Source organism: Pituophis catenifer, unplaced genomic scaffold, assembly GCF_029215685.1.
Source record: "Pituophis catenifer annectens isolate HBS135680 unplaced genomic scaffold, rPitCat1.0.hap2 SCAF_10, whole genome shotgun sequence".
In the NCBI taxonomy this organism is placed as follows: domain Eukaryota; kingdom Metazoa; phylum Chordata; class Lepidosauria; order Squamata; family Colubridae; genus Pituophis; species Pituophis catenifer.
This window is the reverse complement of record NW_027256890.1, coordinates 31,502,098-31,519,913: the sequence shown is the minus strand read 5'-3', so window position 1 is coordinate 31,519,913 and position 17,816 is coordinate 31,502,098. Positions and strand designations below refer to the sequence as shown.

At 45.4% G+C, this 17,816-nt stretch overlaps 1 protein-coding gene across 1 annotated transcript in view; it reads left to right on the top strand.

Annotated features, from left to right (window-relative positions):
- LOC139322200 (maestro heat-like repeat family member 5) overlaps positions 1-17,816 on the top strand; it is a 36,712-nt gene that overhangs the window by 18,357 nt on the left and 539 nt on the right. Inside the window, 15 exon segments of the mRNA XM_070951215.1 lie at positions 179-274; positions 1,741-1,845; positions 2,408-2,543; positions 7,019-7,137; positions 7,473-7,622; positions 7,822-7,976; positions 9,580-9,718; positions 11,106-11,257; positions 11,618-11,755; positions 12,214-12,328; positions 13,250-13,393; positions 14,309-14,485; positions 15,275-15,424; positions 15,676-15,801; positions 16,961-17,063. Coding sequence (XP_070807316.1) covers positions 179-274; positions 1,741-1,845; positions 2,408-2,543; positions 7,019-7,137; positions 7,473-7,622; positions 7,822-7,976; positions 9,580-9,718; positions 11,106-11,257; positions 11,618-11,755; positions 12,214-12,328; positions 13,250-13,393; positions 14,309-14,485; positions 15,275-15,424; positions 15,676-15,801; positions 16,961-17,063 — 2,005 coding nt within the window.

Genomic DNA, 17,816 nt, shown 5'->3' with positions numbered 1-17,816 from the left:
TCCGTTGATTGCAGAAGGGTGGACTTCAACTCCCAGAAGTCCGTGGCTGGCTCAGGATTGTTGGGAGTTGCAGTCCACCAGTCGTCCTAAAAGGGCCATAAGTTCCCCAGCCCTGGATTTCTTCCTCTTTCTTCCTTTACACCACTTCTTCCTTTAGATATTCTTTTTCTCCTTCTAGGATTTTTATGACCAGATGGTGACCACCTGCAACACCATGCTCACCGCCTTGCTGTCCGAGGCTCCCAATTTGGATTCCCTGCAGGATGTCTTGACGGTAAAGAGTGATTCTTTCTCGGGGTTGGTCAGCCAGATGTTTAGGCTGGATTTGGCGATTCTGTCCAGCTGTCGAGTCCCTCCCAAGGACCCGGGATAGGCAAATGTGGCTGTTGGATGGACAACTCGTCCCATGGGACAATTCAACCATTCAATTTAACTCATTTCAATAGTTAAAAAATGATGTTCATTTTTGTCATTTACATTTGTTTTGTCCCTCCTCTGGCATCTTTTCACTAATGATTCTATTCCACTATTTCTCTGATATTCGTGTCTCTCTTGTCCCACGGCAAGGAGGAAGGGAGGAAGGGAGGGAGGAGATTATAATAAGAGTGAGGGAGGGTCTCAGGGAAGTCCACAGGTGTCCCTGACACGAGAGATGTTGAGCTGGCCACTCCCACCTCGGCCACGCCCCCCTCGAGGTCAAACACAACCTTGATTCGGCCCTCCATGAAATCGAGTTTGACACCCCTGTCATAGAGCCTCGCAGCTGTTCCGAGTAAAGCTGCCTTCTGCAATTGACCGATGCAGATTATGTTGATGCCGATGGGATTCATTTTAGCAACAGAAATTTTGGACTCATTGTGGTCATAAGTCGAGGACTACCTGTAATTGTGATGGTTGCAGCATCCTGGGGGGGGGGTGTCACCTGACCACCATTGGCGAACTGCCCAACTGGCTTCCGACAAGCCAAAGTCTACGGGGAAAGCGAGATTCGGCTAATGACTGCATTATTCATTTAAGGACCACAGGGATTCATTCAACCCTGGCAAAAAAAGGTCATAAAGCCAGTCACAAGTCGCCTAACATCCACCTTGGTAAGCACCCCAAATTCTGGTCGTAAGTCAAGGACTACTTATACAGGAAGTCCTCGACATACAGCCATTCATTTAGGGACCGAGCTGGGATGCTGCAACCGTCATAAAGATGAGTCATTGACCAAGTGTTCAAATTTTGATCACGTGACCATAGGGATGCTGCAATGGTCATAAGTGTGAAGAATGGTCGTAAGTCCCTTTTTCAGTGCCATTGTAACTTTGAACAGTGACTAAATACTAATAGCACTTAGACTTACATACCGCTTCACCGTGGTTTACAGCCCTCTCTAAATCTTCTCCTATCTGGGTCCTCATTTTACCGACCTGGTAAGGACGGAAAGCTGAGTCAACCTGGAGCCGATCAGGATGGAACTGCTGAACTTCTGGCAGTTGGCAGAATTAGCCTGCAATACTGCGTTCTAACCACTGTGCCACCACGGCTCTAAATGAACTGTTGTAAGACTAGTTGTATTCCAGAAATCTTCAATTGCTACTCTAGTTTTCAGTCTAAAATAGACCTCAATTGACCAATGTCTCAAATTTGTTGAGTTCCTTAGATTTTCTCCCCAGTCCTGGCAACTTCTGTGGCTCTTCCAACTGTGAATCACAAATTCTTCCTTTCCTCCTCCTCCTTTGTTTTTCCGGGCAGCACATTAATCCCTGGATTGAATCTCCCAAGGGACACGAGAGAGAGAGGGCCATCAAGAGCATAAGACACCTCCTGAAGTTCGTTTCTGAAAACGTCAATTTCGACGTAAGTCACCGTTTGGGATGCGAAGTGAGATGTTTTCAAAGAAAGGAAGAAAAAGAAGAAAGTCCTGCTGCCTTTTGGAAAAAGCATCTTTGGGATGTGACCAGGAGGATAGAAGGAGTCCCGCTTGATGAAGGGGTTGGAGGAGAAAACCTCCACAGTCCCTTCCAGCAATTGAGGTTCTGGGATTCTAAGGTTCTATGATTCTGTGATTCAAAGATTCAGAGATTCAAAGATTCAAAGATTCAAAGATTCAAAGATTCAAAGATTGTATGATTTAGAGATTCAAAGATTCTATGATTCTAAGATTCTATTATTCAAAGATTCTAGGATTCCCTGATTTTATGAATCTATGACTATGATTCTAGTCTTCTAAGATTCAAATATTGGATAATTCTAAAATTCTAAGATTTTATGTTTCTAAGATTCTGTGATTCTAGAATTCTAAAAGGTAGGATTCTAGGATTCTATGGTGCTATGCTTCCTATGCTCTGATTTCAGCTGGCTGAAACCTTCATGAGCCCCCCTTCTCATCTTTCCCCTCCTTTTTGCTTCCTTTCATTAGACCACAGGTGACTTTTCTTTGCTGGGACAGCTGGTGGCTTTGCTGGGCCTGCACGTTGGCGACACCAGCAAAGAAGTTGGCCAGACGTCCGCAGAGGCCGCCTACCACCTCCACCACCTCATCATGAGCAAAATGGGTGAGAAAGTTGGACTCCAAGGGCTGCCAGGAGCCCAGGGATGCGCACTGCCCAGGAGAGCACTGGGTGGCACAGCTTGTGGCGTGACCAAGACCCCGGTCGTTTGCCTGGGCAGAGATGCCTGGAATTGGCCGTTGGTATTGGCACCTCTCAGGGCCAGGGGTCATTTGAAGACTGAGTTTCTCACGTTAAGTGGATCCGTTAGGCCAGTGGTCGGCAAACTCATTCGTCAACAGAGCCAAATATCAACAGTACAACGATTGAAATTTCTTTGGAGAGCCAAATTGGTTAAACTTAAACTAGATAGGTAGGTACATTGTTATTAACTTAATTAGGGTACTCCTAAACTGGCCTTTGCTAAGAACGTCCTCAATCTGATGGAGGTACGTTCACTGAGATCGACCCCTTCCATCTCTCCCATCCACACTCGTCCTGTATACTTCTTTCGTCTATCTCCTTTCGTTCATCCTCTTTATATGTCCAAACCATCTCCTCGACACTACATCTTCTTTCACTCCACAACGTTCCCTAAAATTAACTTAATAAACTTTACTTAAAGTTTTGAGTCTTAGTTAAACTATAGGTACGTTGAATCAAACTTGATTTCATACTTAATAACGATATTATTTATTGATAAAATTAAATTTCTTACAATTGACCTTACAATATCCATAAAATTAAATCATGACAATGACTGACAAACACTAATGTGAACAATGGCCTTGCATCTCCTTGGAAAGTTTGAGTAAGTCAGGTTTGTATGTTGTTTTTAATTTTAGGCACGATTCCAGGTTCTCATCAATAAGACAACTTCTCAATTTACTCTTGATAAGGTTCATGCTTGAAAATGATTGTTCGCATAACTATGTAGACCCGAATAAGGAAAAAACAGCAAACGCTATTTTTTTCAGTTGATGATATGAGTCAGGAATACTATTCCAGGTGTTAAAAATCATCATATCTTCCTTCTCCGGGTCTTTCAAAGCAGACCACTTGTGCTGTGAACTAAGTTCACATTTATTTTTCTCCAATATTTCTGTATCAGCACAAAGACCTTCAAATTTCGAGCTCCACAATTCTTTGTTTTTGAAATCCAGCAATTGCATTTCAAAGTTGCCAATGTCAATATTAAAGGGAGAAAAATTTAATTCTGTTACAGTAGCATTAAGAGGCTTTTTAACAAAGGCTAACGTCGCTTTGCTGTTTCTGAATTCCTGAAACCTGTTGAGAAAAGCTTCCCTCATATTTAAAAGTGTTGTTTTGAAATAGCAAATGTCAATATCAGAATTATTTTCTTGGCGATGTTTCAACAGGCTTGGAAAGTGAATCAAAGTTTCTCTTTCAAAATCTTGAGCAAAAAGAGATCATTGGTTTTCGAATGAAATAACTTCTTCTAACATCGAAAAAATGGTGTTTCCTTTCCCCTGTAGTTTACGATTAAGCTGATTTAGATGAGATGTAATGTCTACCATGAAATAAAATTTTTGGATCCACTGATTGTTCGTTAGTTCTGGATAGCGAATCCCCTTCTCATGGAGAAATGCTTTAATTTCTGTTAATAAGGAAGCGAAACGTTTCAAAACGTTTCCTCTTGATAACCAACGTACCTTGTTATGCAGCAGAAGATCGGCGTACTCGCTCTCCATTTCAACTAAAAATCCTTTAAATTGGCAATGATTAAGAGGTTTAGTTATAATGGAGTTGATAATCTTAATCACCAATTCCATAACTTTGCAAATTTCTTCTGGAAATGTCTGAGCACAAAGCGCTTCTTGATGAATGATGCAATGGTAAGTAAGTACCTCGTGATTAATTTTTTCTTTCAAAATAGCAACAAACCCGTTTCTTACGCCGGTCATACTTTTCGCCCTGTCTGTTGAAATTAAGACAATTTTATTGAGTGGAATATGATGTTTTTCAATGTACTCAATTACAGCATTGCCATGTCCTCTCCACGTGTTTGACCTTTGAGTGGCAATAATCCTAAAATTTCTTCTTTAGGACCTGTAGATGAAATAAATCGTACAAAAAGTGAAACTTGCGCTGTATCATTTATGTCACAAGACTCGTCAACTGCTATTGATAAAGCTGAAACCAATTTAAGATCTTCGACTTGCTGGTTGGTTATATTCGAAGACATTTTGACTGTTCTGTCTTTCACTGTTTTAGCAGACAATGGTAACTCTTTAATTTTTTTTAGAATATCGGCTTTGTTCTTAAAATCCCGAAATAGCTCTTCGGATGCATTTATAAAACAACTTTTTATGTATTCGCCGTCTGTATATGGTTTTCCTCTCTTAGCAATCTTTTGACTAACCACAAAACTTGCAATATTAACATTGTTGGAAGATTGAATCCAGTAATTAAATACAGAACTTGATTTTTCTTGACTCTTCTGAAGTTCCTCAACTGCTTTCTTCCTTGCATCACCGACAGGATATTTACTACTAAATGACACGTGTTTAGTTTTAAAGTGTCTCTCCAAATTTGATTTCTTGTTATGCACCAATTTTTCCTGACAAATAAGACAGGTCGGAAGGCCATTTAAGTTTTGAACAAACGCGAAAGTCTCGGTCCGTTCAACTTTAAATTCATGGTTTTCGTCTTCCGTTTTTCTTTGCTTTTTCTTTGTAGCCATGTCAAACAGGGCACCTAAAAAAATGTTTCATTTTATAATAATAAAGCCACCAACACAAAATAATTACAATTCTTAAATTGATGACAAAAATACCTGTAGGATTTGCAGCTGGTTGGAAAAATACAGGTAACTTTATGCTCCGAGTAGTTACTTTTGTCACCCGCGCGTGATTTGCGGATGCGACTAGCACTAACCACTGCACAAGGAGATTGCTGACTGACTGGCTCACGCAACTCGTGCATGAATCGCGTGCGCCTCTCCCACGCTGCGTATCCCATGGCCCACCTGCGCCGCGTCTCCCGTCTCTCGCCCGCAAGACACCCCCACTTCTTCTAACGCCACTTCTTCAGAATAGACTCGCCCAGGCCGAAAACCGACTTCTGCGCATGGGCCACGAAGTTTCAATCGCACTGTGCGTGCGCGCCCGCAGGTGGTATTTTGTGGAAGAGCCACACTCAAGGGGCCAAAGAGCCGCATGTGGCTCGCGAGCTGCAGTTTGCCGACCACAGAGTTAGGCTAGGCATCTGCCATCAGCCAGCCTGGGCTTGTGAGTCTTGGCACATGGATTGGGTCTTAGCGTGTTTTGCAAAGCCACCTTTTAGTCATTGGATGGCTGCATGTATTGCAGGAAGCCAGAAAACGGGTTAACCAAGTTACGGGTTGAGTGGGCATTGTTAAGGAAAGAGCTAAAGAGGGTTTATAATTGCAATACATTATTTGTTAATTTTATAGTTTCAACCCCATTTTACGTGTCTTCTAATTTTTAATTGGGAGCCGTCCACAATCGGTTGAAAGACAGGCACTTATATCAATGGTTTACCTAAAGAAAAGGATCGGTTAAATTTGGCTAGTTAAAAGCTTAACCCAGTGGCAACTTTAAGCCATGTGGATTTCAATGCCCAGAATTCCCCAGGCAGCACACAATCAATTCACAACCTAATGCTTCATTTGCACATCAGACCAAGGTAGGCTGGATTAAATCCGGTTTGATTCATTCATTCCTTTGTTCATTCGTTTGTTGGTTCATTCCTTCATTCCTTCATTTATGTAATTTGTCTCTTATGTAGCCCTATATTTCCCCTCCATTTACAGTCCCATCTATTGTGTTAACCTAGAAAAGGGGTTACAGGTAGTCCTTGACTTACAACAATTCATTTAGTGATCATTCAAAGTTTAACCGGCACTGAAAAAAAGTGTCTTGTGATTGTCTTTCACACTTACGACCGTTGCAGCATCCCCATGCTCACGGGATCAAAATCTGGACACTTGGCCACTGACTCCGATTTATGACGGTCGCAGTGTCCCAGGGTCATGTGATCCCTTTTGTGACCCTCTGCCAAACAAAGTCAATGGGGAAGACAGATTCACTTAACAACCGGGTTGCTAACTTAACTGCTGCGGCAATTCACTTAACCACGTTGGCAAGAAAAAAAATCGCAACATGAGGCAAAACTCGCTTCATAACTGTCTTGCTTAGGACTCAATGGTGGCCGTAAGTCGAGGACTGCCTGTAATTGGACCACTAAAGAGGTCATTGTACCTGTTTCGTTCCTGATCAGTGAGATAAGAGAAAGGGGGGGCAGAGAAAGAGGGAGCGAGGGGGGAGGAGGAGGAGGACTGGTGTCTCTGAGCTTTGTTGTTTTCTTGTGAAGGTTTCATGACCCAACTAGGTAACGAGAAAACCACCGAGCCCAGAGAGCACCAGGGACCCCTCAGGTCAGCCCTGAGCTACAGAGCTTCTCTTCTGTTGGAACGACTAAACCGGCCGTCAGACGAAGGATGTTCAGAAGTTCCGAATGCCAAAATCTGACCTTCTCTTGTTTCCCTCCCTCCAAAGCCAAAGAAATGGATGAGAAACCTAGAAACAAGAAGGGGAAGGTCGTCAGTTGGCTGAGGGAAGACTTCTCCTTTTCGGGCCCAACAATATTTTATAATAACGTCTCCAAAATGGCTACGGTACGTTTTCGTTCAGCATTTTGCCTGGCTTCTTATTGACCTTCCTTTCTCTCCTCCTCTTGACCTGGAGATACTCAAAAAAGTCAATATCACAGTGGGGACGGCAGGCTCCAAAGGCCGGAGGGTGGATATCCATCCCCCACAATGTCTAGGAGCAGGCGATCTCGGCTGCCATGTTGGCTTCTTTCACCCACATCCTAATATCACGTGGTGGATGTCATGGAATACGGCCTGCCTCTCTACATGGGGTGCTGTCCCCAGATACGGGTCAAAGTCTCTGGCTTGTCAAAACCCTGATGCATCTCTTCATGGTCTCCTTTTCTTCTTTCCGATAGGCCTTTGGCGAGCATCTGAGCCTGTCACAAATAAACGACCTGATCTTAAAAGCCTTGGCAGCTCTGACACACCTGGACAAAAACATTTCACACACTGCGGGACTCCTGCTCAATTCGTTCTTGGAAGAATGTGGGATGGAAATGGAGGAGGTAAGAAAATGGCAGGGTTTGGAGCAAAAGGGATAGAGGAGATTTTGTAGAAAAGAAAGATGAGAATGGGTGAGACCTTGTTGACTTGGTGACAACACTTAGGCTGGATTTAAGAAGGCTAGGGTTGGATGGAGACCACCAGGTAATCTTAGGGCTGTTGAGAAAGTCGGTCATCCCTTGGATTTCTCTTTTGCCATAGCTGCCCATGATCCTCAAGGAGATCTACCGACGTCTCCCGAAGATCTTGGACCCTGCCACCAAACAACAAACGCTAAAGGCAGTGTGTCACCTGGCGTCCAAACGGGTGAACAAAGTCGTGGATATTCTCCTCGAGTGCTCGGTGGCGTGCGATGGGTAAGAAGAACCTCAAGGAGATGTGCCTCCTGTTTTCTTGTGCTCTACAGAGATTCTCAACCATTTGCGATAGGGGTGAATATCTGTAGCTTGGGGTGGGCAGGTCATGTGCTGATTGGGGGGGAGGTTGCATTGGGTTGGTTGAGGGCCAGTGCAGTCGCTGGTTGGCTGTGCAGTCGATCTGAATTCTGAGAGCTTCCTAGGCTGGTTGTCTCCACCATCCAGGTCATGATTGTCCCAAAGGTGCTTTTCCAAAAGGCAGCTGGACCTCCTTGGGTTTTTAACTTTCTTGGTCGCCACACTGTAGAAACAATGCAGAGACTCTGAAAGAGTGCAGAGAAGAGCAACGAAGATGATTAGTGAACCGGAGCCTAAAACATATGAAGAAGAGTTGCAGGAATTGGGTCTCTCTAGTTCAATGAAAGGAAGGATTGAGGGGGGACAGGATAGCAGTGTTCTGATATCTGAGGGGCTGCCACAAAGAGGAGGGGGTCAACCTATTTTCCAAACCACCTGAGGGCAGGCAAGAAGCAAAGGATGGAGACGAATCAAAGAGAGAAGCAACCTACAATGTGCAGAACTTTCCTAGCAGCGCAAACAATTAACCAATGGAACAACTTGCCTCCAGAAGTTGTGGGTGCACCATCACTGGAGGTTTTCAAGAAGAGATTGGACAGCCATTTGTCTGATTATGGGATAAGAATTCCTGCCTGAGAAGCGGTTTGGAGTACAAGACCTCCAAGGCAGGGGTGAAATCCTCTGGTTTGGTCTGGTTCGCCCGAACCGATAGTAATAATTGCTACTGTTTGCCCAAACCGGTAGTAAAAAAAACGCTTTAAAAAGTACAACAATCAGCTGTGCCGGGCAATGTCGGAACCTTTTTGTAATTTCTAATTTCAGCATTTTTTTACTACCAGTCAGCTGTGAGAAAATCAGCTGTGCCTGATTGTCTGTGAGGTTCCTGTTTGTTGCAGGGGCCATTTTGTGTAAAGTCCAGCTGCTTCTGCATTGTATGTGAGTCAGTTGTGTAGCTTTTGTGTTACTTTTGTGTAAAGTGTGATAGTTTGCTTTTGAGCTCTCTGTGATTCAGTGAGGTTCTGCATTGTGTGTGAATCAGTTGTGCAGCCACGCCCACCCGGACACATAACCACCAAGCCACGGCCGCCTGGTCATATGACCACCAAGAAACGGCCACCCGGTCACATGCCCACCAACCAACGCCCACAGAACCGGTTGGGAACATTTTTGAATTTCACCACTGCTCCAAGGTCCCTTCCAACTCGGTCATTCTGTGAAAAGCACCTTTGGGTTAATTCTGTAGACACACTGCTCCTAGAAACATCCCCTCCCTTGACCAGTTCTGGGTTCTCTGGCACTTCCGGTGGCGCAGAGGCCCTCCTTTGAATGGCTACTAGACAAACGGTTGCAAGTCGAGAACTACCTGTAGCTATATTTTTTTCCATGCCTTAAAGCAGTTGATTTGGCCATCGGTTCTCTAACCCTTTCTTCCGTTGTGGGGGTTAATCTATCTGGAATGGCCGTCTCTTTGAAAATGGGGAAAGAATCTGATTTTTTTCCCCAATCCATTTTTCCACCTGCACAGAAGTGCTAGGGAGCTGTGGAGGGCGCTGGCTGCAGACCCCTATGCTAACCTGAAGATCATGAAGCCCCTCCTTAAAAGGCTTGATGACCAAGGCCACAGCACCGAAGCTATTGGGAGGAGATGCATCATGCCCATTGCGGTAAGCCCTCAACCGGTGGCTCTCCTTTCCTTAGATCTGCAGGTGGGCCAGGCCTGAGGAAAGGGGGAAGGGGCTGAGCAGAAGAGTCACCCTCGGGGGTCTCCTCATCAGGAGCAGGCACGCCCTGGCTGGAGGGAGGCAGAGGGCAAACTGGTGGGGGCTGAAATCGGAGCAAAATTTGACGTAAGCCCCCCTTCCCCCCAAAATGCCCCATTGAAAGTAGAGGCATCTGTGGGCTTCCTCACCAGAACAGCTTTGATATTCATCCATCCATCCATTCATCCACCCATTCATCCAGCCAGCCAGCCAGCCATCTATCATCTATCCACCCATCCATCCATCGGTTCATCTTTTCATTAATCCATTCATTCATGTATCCGTTCATTGATTTATTCGTTTATTCATACATTCCTTCATTTATTCATTCCTTTACTCATCCAATCATTCATAATTCAATTGATTCCTTTATTCATTTCTTACGTTATTTCTTACAGAAATAACTAAAAAAGAGTTTGATTTAAGAAAATACATGATAGGAACCAACAAAGGCAAACACCCAACGGAGTACTTTGTGTCATATCTTATTTTAAATATTCTTAATCTGTATTTTTATTATGTGTTATATTGTTTTATTACATTGTTGTAAACTTCCCAGTGTCAGATTGCTCAGATGGCCGGTGGAGAAATTTAATTAATTAAGACCAATAGATTTGTAGTCCAGGTTTGAACTGTGGGGTCCTTGGTGCTTACTGAGCTTGGTGGTTTTCTTGCAGATGTTTCACGACCCAACCAGTCTAACCCTACCTCTAAGCCTAACTCTTCCAGCACTGATGATGTTACCTAGCTGGGTCATGAAACATCTGCAACCAAAAAACACACGCTCAGACAGCACCCAGGGCCCCTCCAAGGACCCCTAAGAGGTGGAGAGTCAAGAGCCCACTTAGGAATGAAGACAAACAGAGAAACGTGAGGTTACCGATCTCTTTGTCCCCAGTTCTGTCTCACTTGCGCTACTCGTTGTCTCCCTTTTGTCCTGTATCTACACCCCACTGGCCTCTCAAAGTCTGGAGGGGGTGTAGAATGGGAGTTTCAGAAGTCCCACTTCTAGCAACCTTTGGCTCCGTGTCTCAGACATGGACATTCCTGGCTCAGGTTTCATGGACATGAGGATTTTTTTCTTTCTCTGGGCACAATGAGAATGTATCTGCCGAACAAAACTCTGCATTGGCGACAAGAAGGGCATCCAGCCAGGAAAGCCTCAGCTCCATTCAGTTGCCCAGACTCCACCCCGCAAGGGATTAGGGGGTCGTTAAAAGAAGAAATAGATGAGGATGAATCTAAGTAACCTGATGAGCCCGAGCTGACTCTCCTCTCCTCCTGTTTCTAGGCCACCAATGCGCTCTCCTTCCTCCTCTCGCTTCCTGAGGCAGCAACCATTGTCCAGCATAAGTTCTCCAGCCTGCTCCTGGCGCTCGTGACGCACATCTATTTTCTGCTGGGAGCAGGCAAGAGCGGGTCAGAACTGACCTACCATCTGGGGTAAGGAATCTCCTGGACCCAATCTGGATCCTTTCTCCATTTCTGCAAAGCTCAGGAAACAGTCGTTAAGTGAACTTTGTCCCATTTTGCAACCTTTCTTGCCAGAGTGGTTAAGTGAATCATTGCACTGGTTAAGTCCCAAGGTCGTTAAGTGAATCTGGCTTCCCCGTTGACTTTGCTTGTCAGAAGGTCCCAAAAGGGGATCGCGTGACTCTGAGACACTGCGACCGTCATAAATATGGGTCAGTTGCCGAGAGTCTGAATTCTGACCACATGACCATAGGGCTACTGTAACGGTCGGAAGTGCAGGGGGATCAGCTGAATGATTGGCACCAACTCTTCTGCCTTTGTTTCATTTAGCAACGCAGTCAAAGCCGTCAAACACCTCATCTTGCGCACCGGCTATCAGGAGGAGTTCAAGGACTTAGATATGGTTCAATGTTGGGCGATGCTGATGAGTCCTGAAAGTGTGTTTGAAGGCATTTTCCACCTGGTCCGGTAAGAAATTAAAAGTCAAAAGAGCTTGGCTACGAGGGGCAGTGGGTGAGAGAGGGAGGGGAGGCAGAGGGAGAGGAGGAAGAAGAGGAGGCAGAGAGATAGGGGGAAGGGGAGAGAGAGGGAAGGGGAGAGGGAGAGAAAGAGGGAGAGAAAGAGGGAGAGAGACACACAGAAGGCAAAAGTGTGAGAGAGGAAAGATTAGAGGGGAGGAGAGGGAGGGGAGAGGGAGAGGGAGAAAGAGAGAGGGAGGGTGAAAGAGAGAGGGAGGGTGAGAGAGAGGGAGGGTGAGAGAGAGAGGAAGGGGAGAGGGAGAGAGGGAGGGTGAGAAATTCTCTAAATGGAGTAATTCATTGAGTAATTCATTTATCGATCATTCAGCTCATGATTTCTCTAGCTTGGTGATTTTCTTCTCCCTAACCAGCAGATCTTGTCTGATCTCTCCATCTTTATTCTCTTAGGATCTTGTTCAACTACTCGAAACATGAGCTGAAGGTCATGTTCCGACAGGCCGAGACCTACGTGCGCCACCCCGATTTAAGACACAAAACCATTGGGATGGTTTTCTTTTCGGAGGTGAGGAGACCTTGAGATGCACCCCAACCTTCTGGAGCTCAAGGAAAGTTGCCCAGGGTTCAACAGAACTTTATGGTTAGAAACTAGAAGTTGTGGGTTCTCCATCACTGGAGGTCTTGAAGAAGAAACCAGACAGCCATTTGTCTGACATGGTAGAGGGTCTCCTGCTTCACCAGGGGGTTGGGCTAGAAGACCTCCAAGGTCTCCTGGTATTCTGTTAATCACTGGAATGGCTTCCCTCCAGAAGTTGTGGGAGGGAGGGAGGGAGGGAGGGAGGGAGGGAGGGAGGGAGGGAGGAAGGAAGGAAGGAAGGAAGGAGATTGAGGGAGGGAGGATGGGAGAAAGGGAGGAAGGAAGACTCAATGACCCCAAATTCCTTTTACTTTTTGCATTATTTTTTGTATTCTTGCAACTATCATTTACACTACCTATCAGACAGTCACAAAAGGGATGACGTAACCTCGAAACACTGCGACCGTCACATATATATATATATATATTTATATGCCGCCATTCTCCCGAGGGACTCAGGGCGGCTTACAAAAACAATATCCAATACAAATCACAATAAATTAAAATCAACAACCCAATTAAAACAATTTAAAATTATAACAATGTACACCCATAACGGATCAGTTAAGTTGACGAAAGAGCCACATCTTCAACTCAAATATGGACCGACAAGTACCCAAATTTTGATCACATGACCATGAGGATGCTACCATGGTCATAATTCTGAAAAATGGACGTATCCCTTTTGTTAGTGCCGTTGTGACTTTCAGCGGTCACTAACCGAGGACTGTGTTTATTTTCTTTTTCTCTCCCCGTAATGGCTGAAAGTGGCATCTTTAGTAGAGGCTCTCAGGGCAGTTCCCTTCCTTGGCTTGGCTAATGCTCCGTATCTCCACTCTTCTTCCTCAGTTGCTGTACCATCCGGAAATTTGCCAATTCTTTGTCATCCAAGACATCCTCAAGGTGCTGATGGAATGGATGACACAGCCATATCCGCTGATACAGACTTTCAGCGTTAGAGGACTGGGGAACCTCATCCAACACCCGTTTGAGGTAAGAGATGGGAGGCAGGAAGGGAGTGGCTTCCAAGGTAGTAGCAGGTGTGACCTCGCTCTCTGGGAAGTCTACAAGGCTGGGAAGGATAGAAGAAGGAGAAGAAGAAGGCAACCAGCAGAAAGAGGACAGCTAGAGTGGTGTCTCTTCTCCAAAGATGGCTGCAACCCTGGAAGATCTGAAGGTGCAAGTAGAGGCCAGATCCTCTTGGAGGACATCTGAAAGCAGAACAAGAAGCAACGGATGGAAACTAATCAAGGAGAAAAGCAACCTAGAACTTAGGATAAATTTCCTGACACCCAAAACAATTAATTAGTGAAACAACTTGTCTCCAGAAGTTTTGGATGCTCCAACACTGGAGCTTTTCAAGAAGAGTTTGGATAACCATTTGTCTGAAATGATCTAGGGGTTCCGGCTTGAGCCGGGAGTTGGACTAGAAGATCTCCAAGATCCCTTCCATCTTTGTGATTCTGTTAAGGACCAGGGGAGACCTGATAGCAGTCTTCCAATATTTGAAGGGCTGCCCCAAAGAAGAGGGGGTCAACCTATTATCCAAACCCCTGAAAGGAGAACGAGAAGCAGCAGTTGGGAACTAATGAAGGAGAGAAACAACCTGGAACTAAGGAGAAATTTCCTGACCCTGAGAACAATTCATCCTTGGAACGACTTGCCTCCAGAAGTTGTGGCTGCTCCATCACTGGAGCTTTTCAAGAAGAGTTTAGATAACCATTTGTCCAGCAGAGTCTAGGGTCTCCTGCTTGAGCAGGGGGTTGGACTAGAAGACCTCCAAGTTCCTTTTCAACCCTCTTCTTCTATGCTCTGTGGGCTTCTCTTGCGTTTGTCATGATCGCTGTGAGACTCAGCGAACTCCAGTGACCATGTTTAATTGCTCGTTTCTTTCCCTGCTTCCTCCAGAAGAACATCTTGGAGCCACTGTTGATGCCAGTGCTAAACTGCGCCTGTCACGAACAGAAGAACGTGGCAAAAGAAGCTATAAGGACCCTGCATTTCCTCCTCAGGAACCTCGATATCAAAACCCATGCGGTGAAGGCAGTCAACCTCATTCCGCTCCTTCTGAAACATTTTCATGATGTAAGTCAACCAAATCATAACAAACTGGTTTTCCACCACTCCTTCCCTCCCTCCCTTCCTTCCTCCCTCTCTCCCCCTCTTCCCTCCCTCTCTCCCTCTCTCTCTCTCTCTCTCTCTACCTCCTTCCTCCCTCCTTCCCTCCCTCCCTCCTGCACTCCCTTTCATTCTCCCTCTCCCTCTATCTCTCTCTTTCTCCCATAAAGATGGCCTGGAATTAGCAGAATTCTAATTTTATCAAAAATGCTTAGAAAGATCTGAAACAGTGTGTAAGCTTGCAGATGATCCTTGAGCCCTTCTAGAGAGCTGGAGAAGTGCCAGAGGAGGTGGAAGAGAAGGAAGGTTGCCCCTCTCTTCAGCTTCACCAAACCAGGTGTCTGCCTAGAAAATCTAAACCACCACATGGCTTATCTAGCAAAATGCCCTAGATTGGTCATCTAGATTGGTGTTGCTTGATCTCAGACACTTTAAGATGTGTGGACGTCAACTCTGCTGGCCTGAGAAGTCCAGAAGGAGCTGCTGAGATTGAACAACTCTGGTCTAAATCAGGATTTCTCAACCTTGGCAACTTTAAGAGGTGAGGACTTCAACTCCCAGAACTCTCCAGCCAGCATACTGGAGTTGGGCTCCCCATCTTTGGGGCAACCATGACCTGGATGATTGACCATCTCCATGGACATTGAACTGGGAATAGGTGTGCTCTGAACTTGTGTGTTCTCCTGCAAACTTCAAGAAACTTCTGCATGGCTATTCTGCTATTGGAGGGACTAACCTGTCTCTCTTCCTTCCTAGGACGACATCGAACTGAGGAATACCTCCATCACCATTTTTGGCATGCTCCTGAAAGGACTGAAGGAGATACGGAACAGTAATATGGCCGAAAACATCCTGAACAGCCTTATTCCCCTATTCATACAACTGTCAAATGGTCGGACGAAAGAGGTGAGTTGAAGGGCTGGCTAACCTGAGCTCCTGCTCTGATCATGCTACCTTCACAGAGACCACTCTGTACCCCCATCTTCACTCAGAGCAACGTGGTTGTACCACGTGGACACTCTGGAGAATGCAAAGAGATTCTGGACAATCCTGAAGTTGTGGGGTCCTTGGTGCTCCCTGAAATTGGTTGTTTCCTTGAAGACTTGTTTCATGACCCAACTAGGTGACAGGATCTCCCTCTTTCCTCCCTCGGCCAGGTCTCCAGGAAGACCCTCGACTCCTGCGTGTCCTTTATGAACTGGGGGGGCTTTCCCAGCAACTTGTTTGACTATGAAATGTACACCAGTCTCCATAGCATGTACTCCAACATCTGCTACGTGGTTGTAAGTAGGAGCCAAGCTGGCCTGTTTTCTTCCAGATTAGAGTATACTAACCGTTTATTTCTTTATTTTGCCCTGCCTTTCTTATTTTTATAAATAGTTCAAGATGGTGGGCATCCCTAATACTTCTTCTTTTCTTCACAACAACCCTGTGAGGTGGGTTGCCCTGAGAGAGAGGGACTGCACCAAAGTCACCCAGCTGGCCATCGTGACTAAGGAGGGACTAGAACTCCCAAAGTCACCCAGCTGGCTTTCATGCCTAAGGCAGGACCAAAACTCACCATTCCCTGCTCATTGGCCCAAAGTCACCCAGTCCGCTTGCTTGCCCAAGGGGGGACTAGAACTCACCGTCTCCTGGTAATTAGCCAAAATCACCCATCCAGCTTTCATGCCAAAGGCGGGACTAGAACTCTCAAAGTCCCCCAGCTCACTATCATGATGAAGGCGGGACTAGAACTCACCGGTTCCTGGTTTCTTGCCTGAGGCGTTAAGCACTAGACTCAACTGACTAGAGGGATTCTTCTTGGGTTTTTGCTCTCTCGGGAACAGCAGAGGTTCCATGCAACCATGAGGACTAGAAACCTTGCTGGTTTGTGGGTTTGAGGCTTGGAAATGGCAGTTTGTGGGAAAAGGAAATTAGGACGTAGAGGGGGGCAAAATATAAATGCATTTATAAGTTCAGAAGCCATTTCCTTATCATTTTTCTTTCCCTTTTCTTTTTCTATTTTCTTTTTTCACTATCTGCTATTTTTCTTTATTTTCCTTTATGCTTTTAATTTGGATAAAACTGTCTCTAATAATATAAATATCAATTAGTATAGTAAAGTATAGCATAGTATAATAATGTCACAGTTTAGTACAGTACAGTAAGTTGTTGAGGACATGAGGACTAGAAACCTAACCAAGAAAGCGGCCCCTTGGTAAAAAAAAAAAAAAAATTAAAAAAGGAAGCTCTATACTTCAGCCCTGTGAGGTGGGTTGCCCTGAGAGAGAGGGACTGCACCAAAGTCACCCAGCTGGCCATCATGACTAAGGAGGGACTAGAACTCCCAAAGTCACCCAGCTGGCTTTGACCAAGAAAGCAGCCCCTTGGTTAAAAAAAAAAAATTTAAAAAGGAAGCTCTATAGTTCATTGGCTTGTTTGTTGCCTTGTTTTCCCCAGATGAATAAATGCAAGCAAAACCTTCCTGCGATGTTGGATCAGATGCTGGGATTCCTGAGGAGCCGGAACTCTTCCCATCGCGAGGCAGCTGCCCTCTTAATTGGTAATCACCAATGCCAACTCTGGGAGGAGGGCAGGAAAACCCAAGACAGGCGGGCGGCCTTATCACCAAAAGAATCTATGCCGAATTAAGCCATGTCGCTTAATCAGACTGGAAGCTGCTCTTATACCGGGTGGCTTCTCCGGAACTGCTACGATCGCGCAACAGTTTCTCAGGCAGTTCCTGCCCTCTTTCTTAAGGGTATCGCTGCCGTTGTTAAGTTAGTCACATGGTTGTTAAGTGAATCTGGCTTCCTCCCGGATTTGGCTCAGCCGAAGTGATCTTTGACCCCCAAGACACTGTAAGCGTCATAAATACGAGTCGGTTTGCCAAGCATCCGGATTTTGATCTTGATGTGGCAACGCTTCTAAGTGTGAAAAGCAGTCGTAAGTCACTTTTTTCAGTGCCATTGTAACTTTGAATGGTCACTAAATGAACTGTTAGAAGTTGAGGACTACCTGGCCTGTATCCCTCTCTCTTGTATAGGCAAACCCACAGCCGTGGTTTTTCCTCTGGAAATATTTCCAGCTGGCCTCCCATTCTAGTATTAACTGGATTCAAGGCTGCTTAGATTTTTTTCCAAGATGATGGTTGTTTGCACAGTCCTAGAACATAAAGTAATAGAGTTGGAAGGGACCTTAGAGGTCTTCTAGTCCAACCCCCTGCTAAAGCAGGAGACCCGATCCCATTTCAGACCAGTGGCTGTCCAATCTCTTCGTTAATCTCTTCTTGAAAGCCTCCAGTGAGACCTGGAGA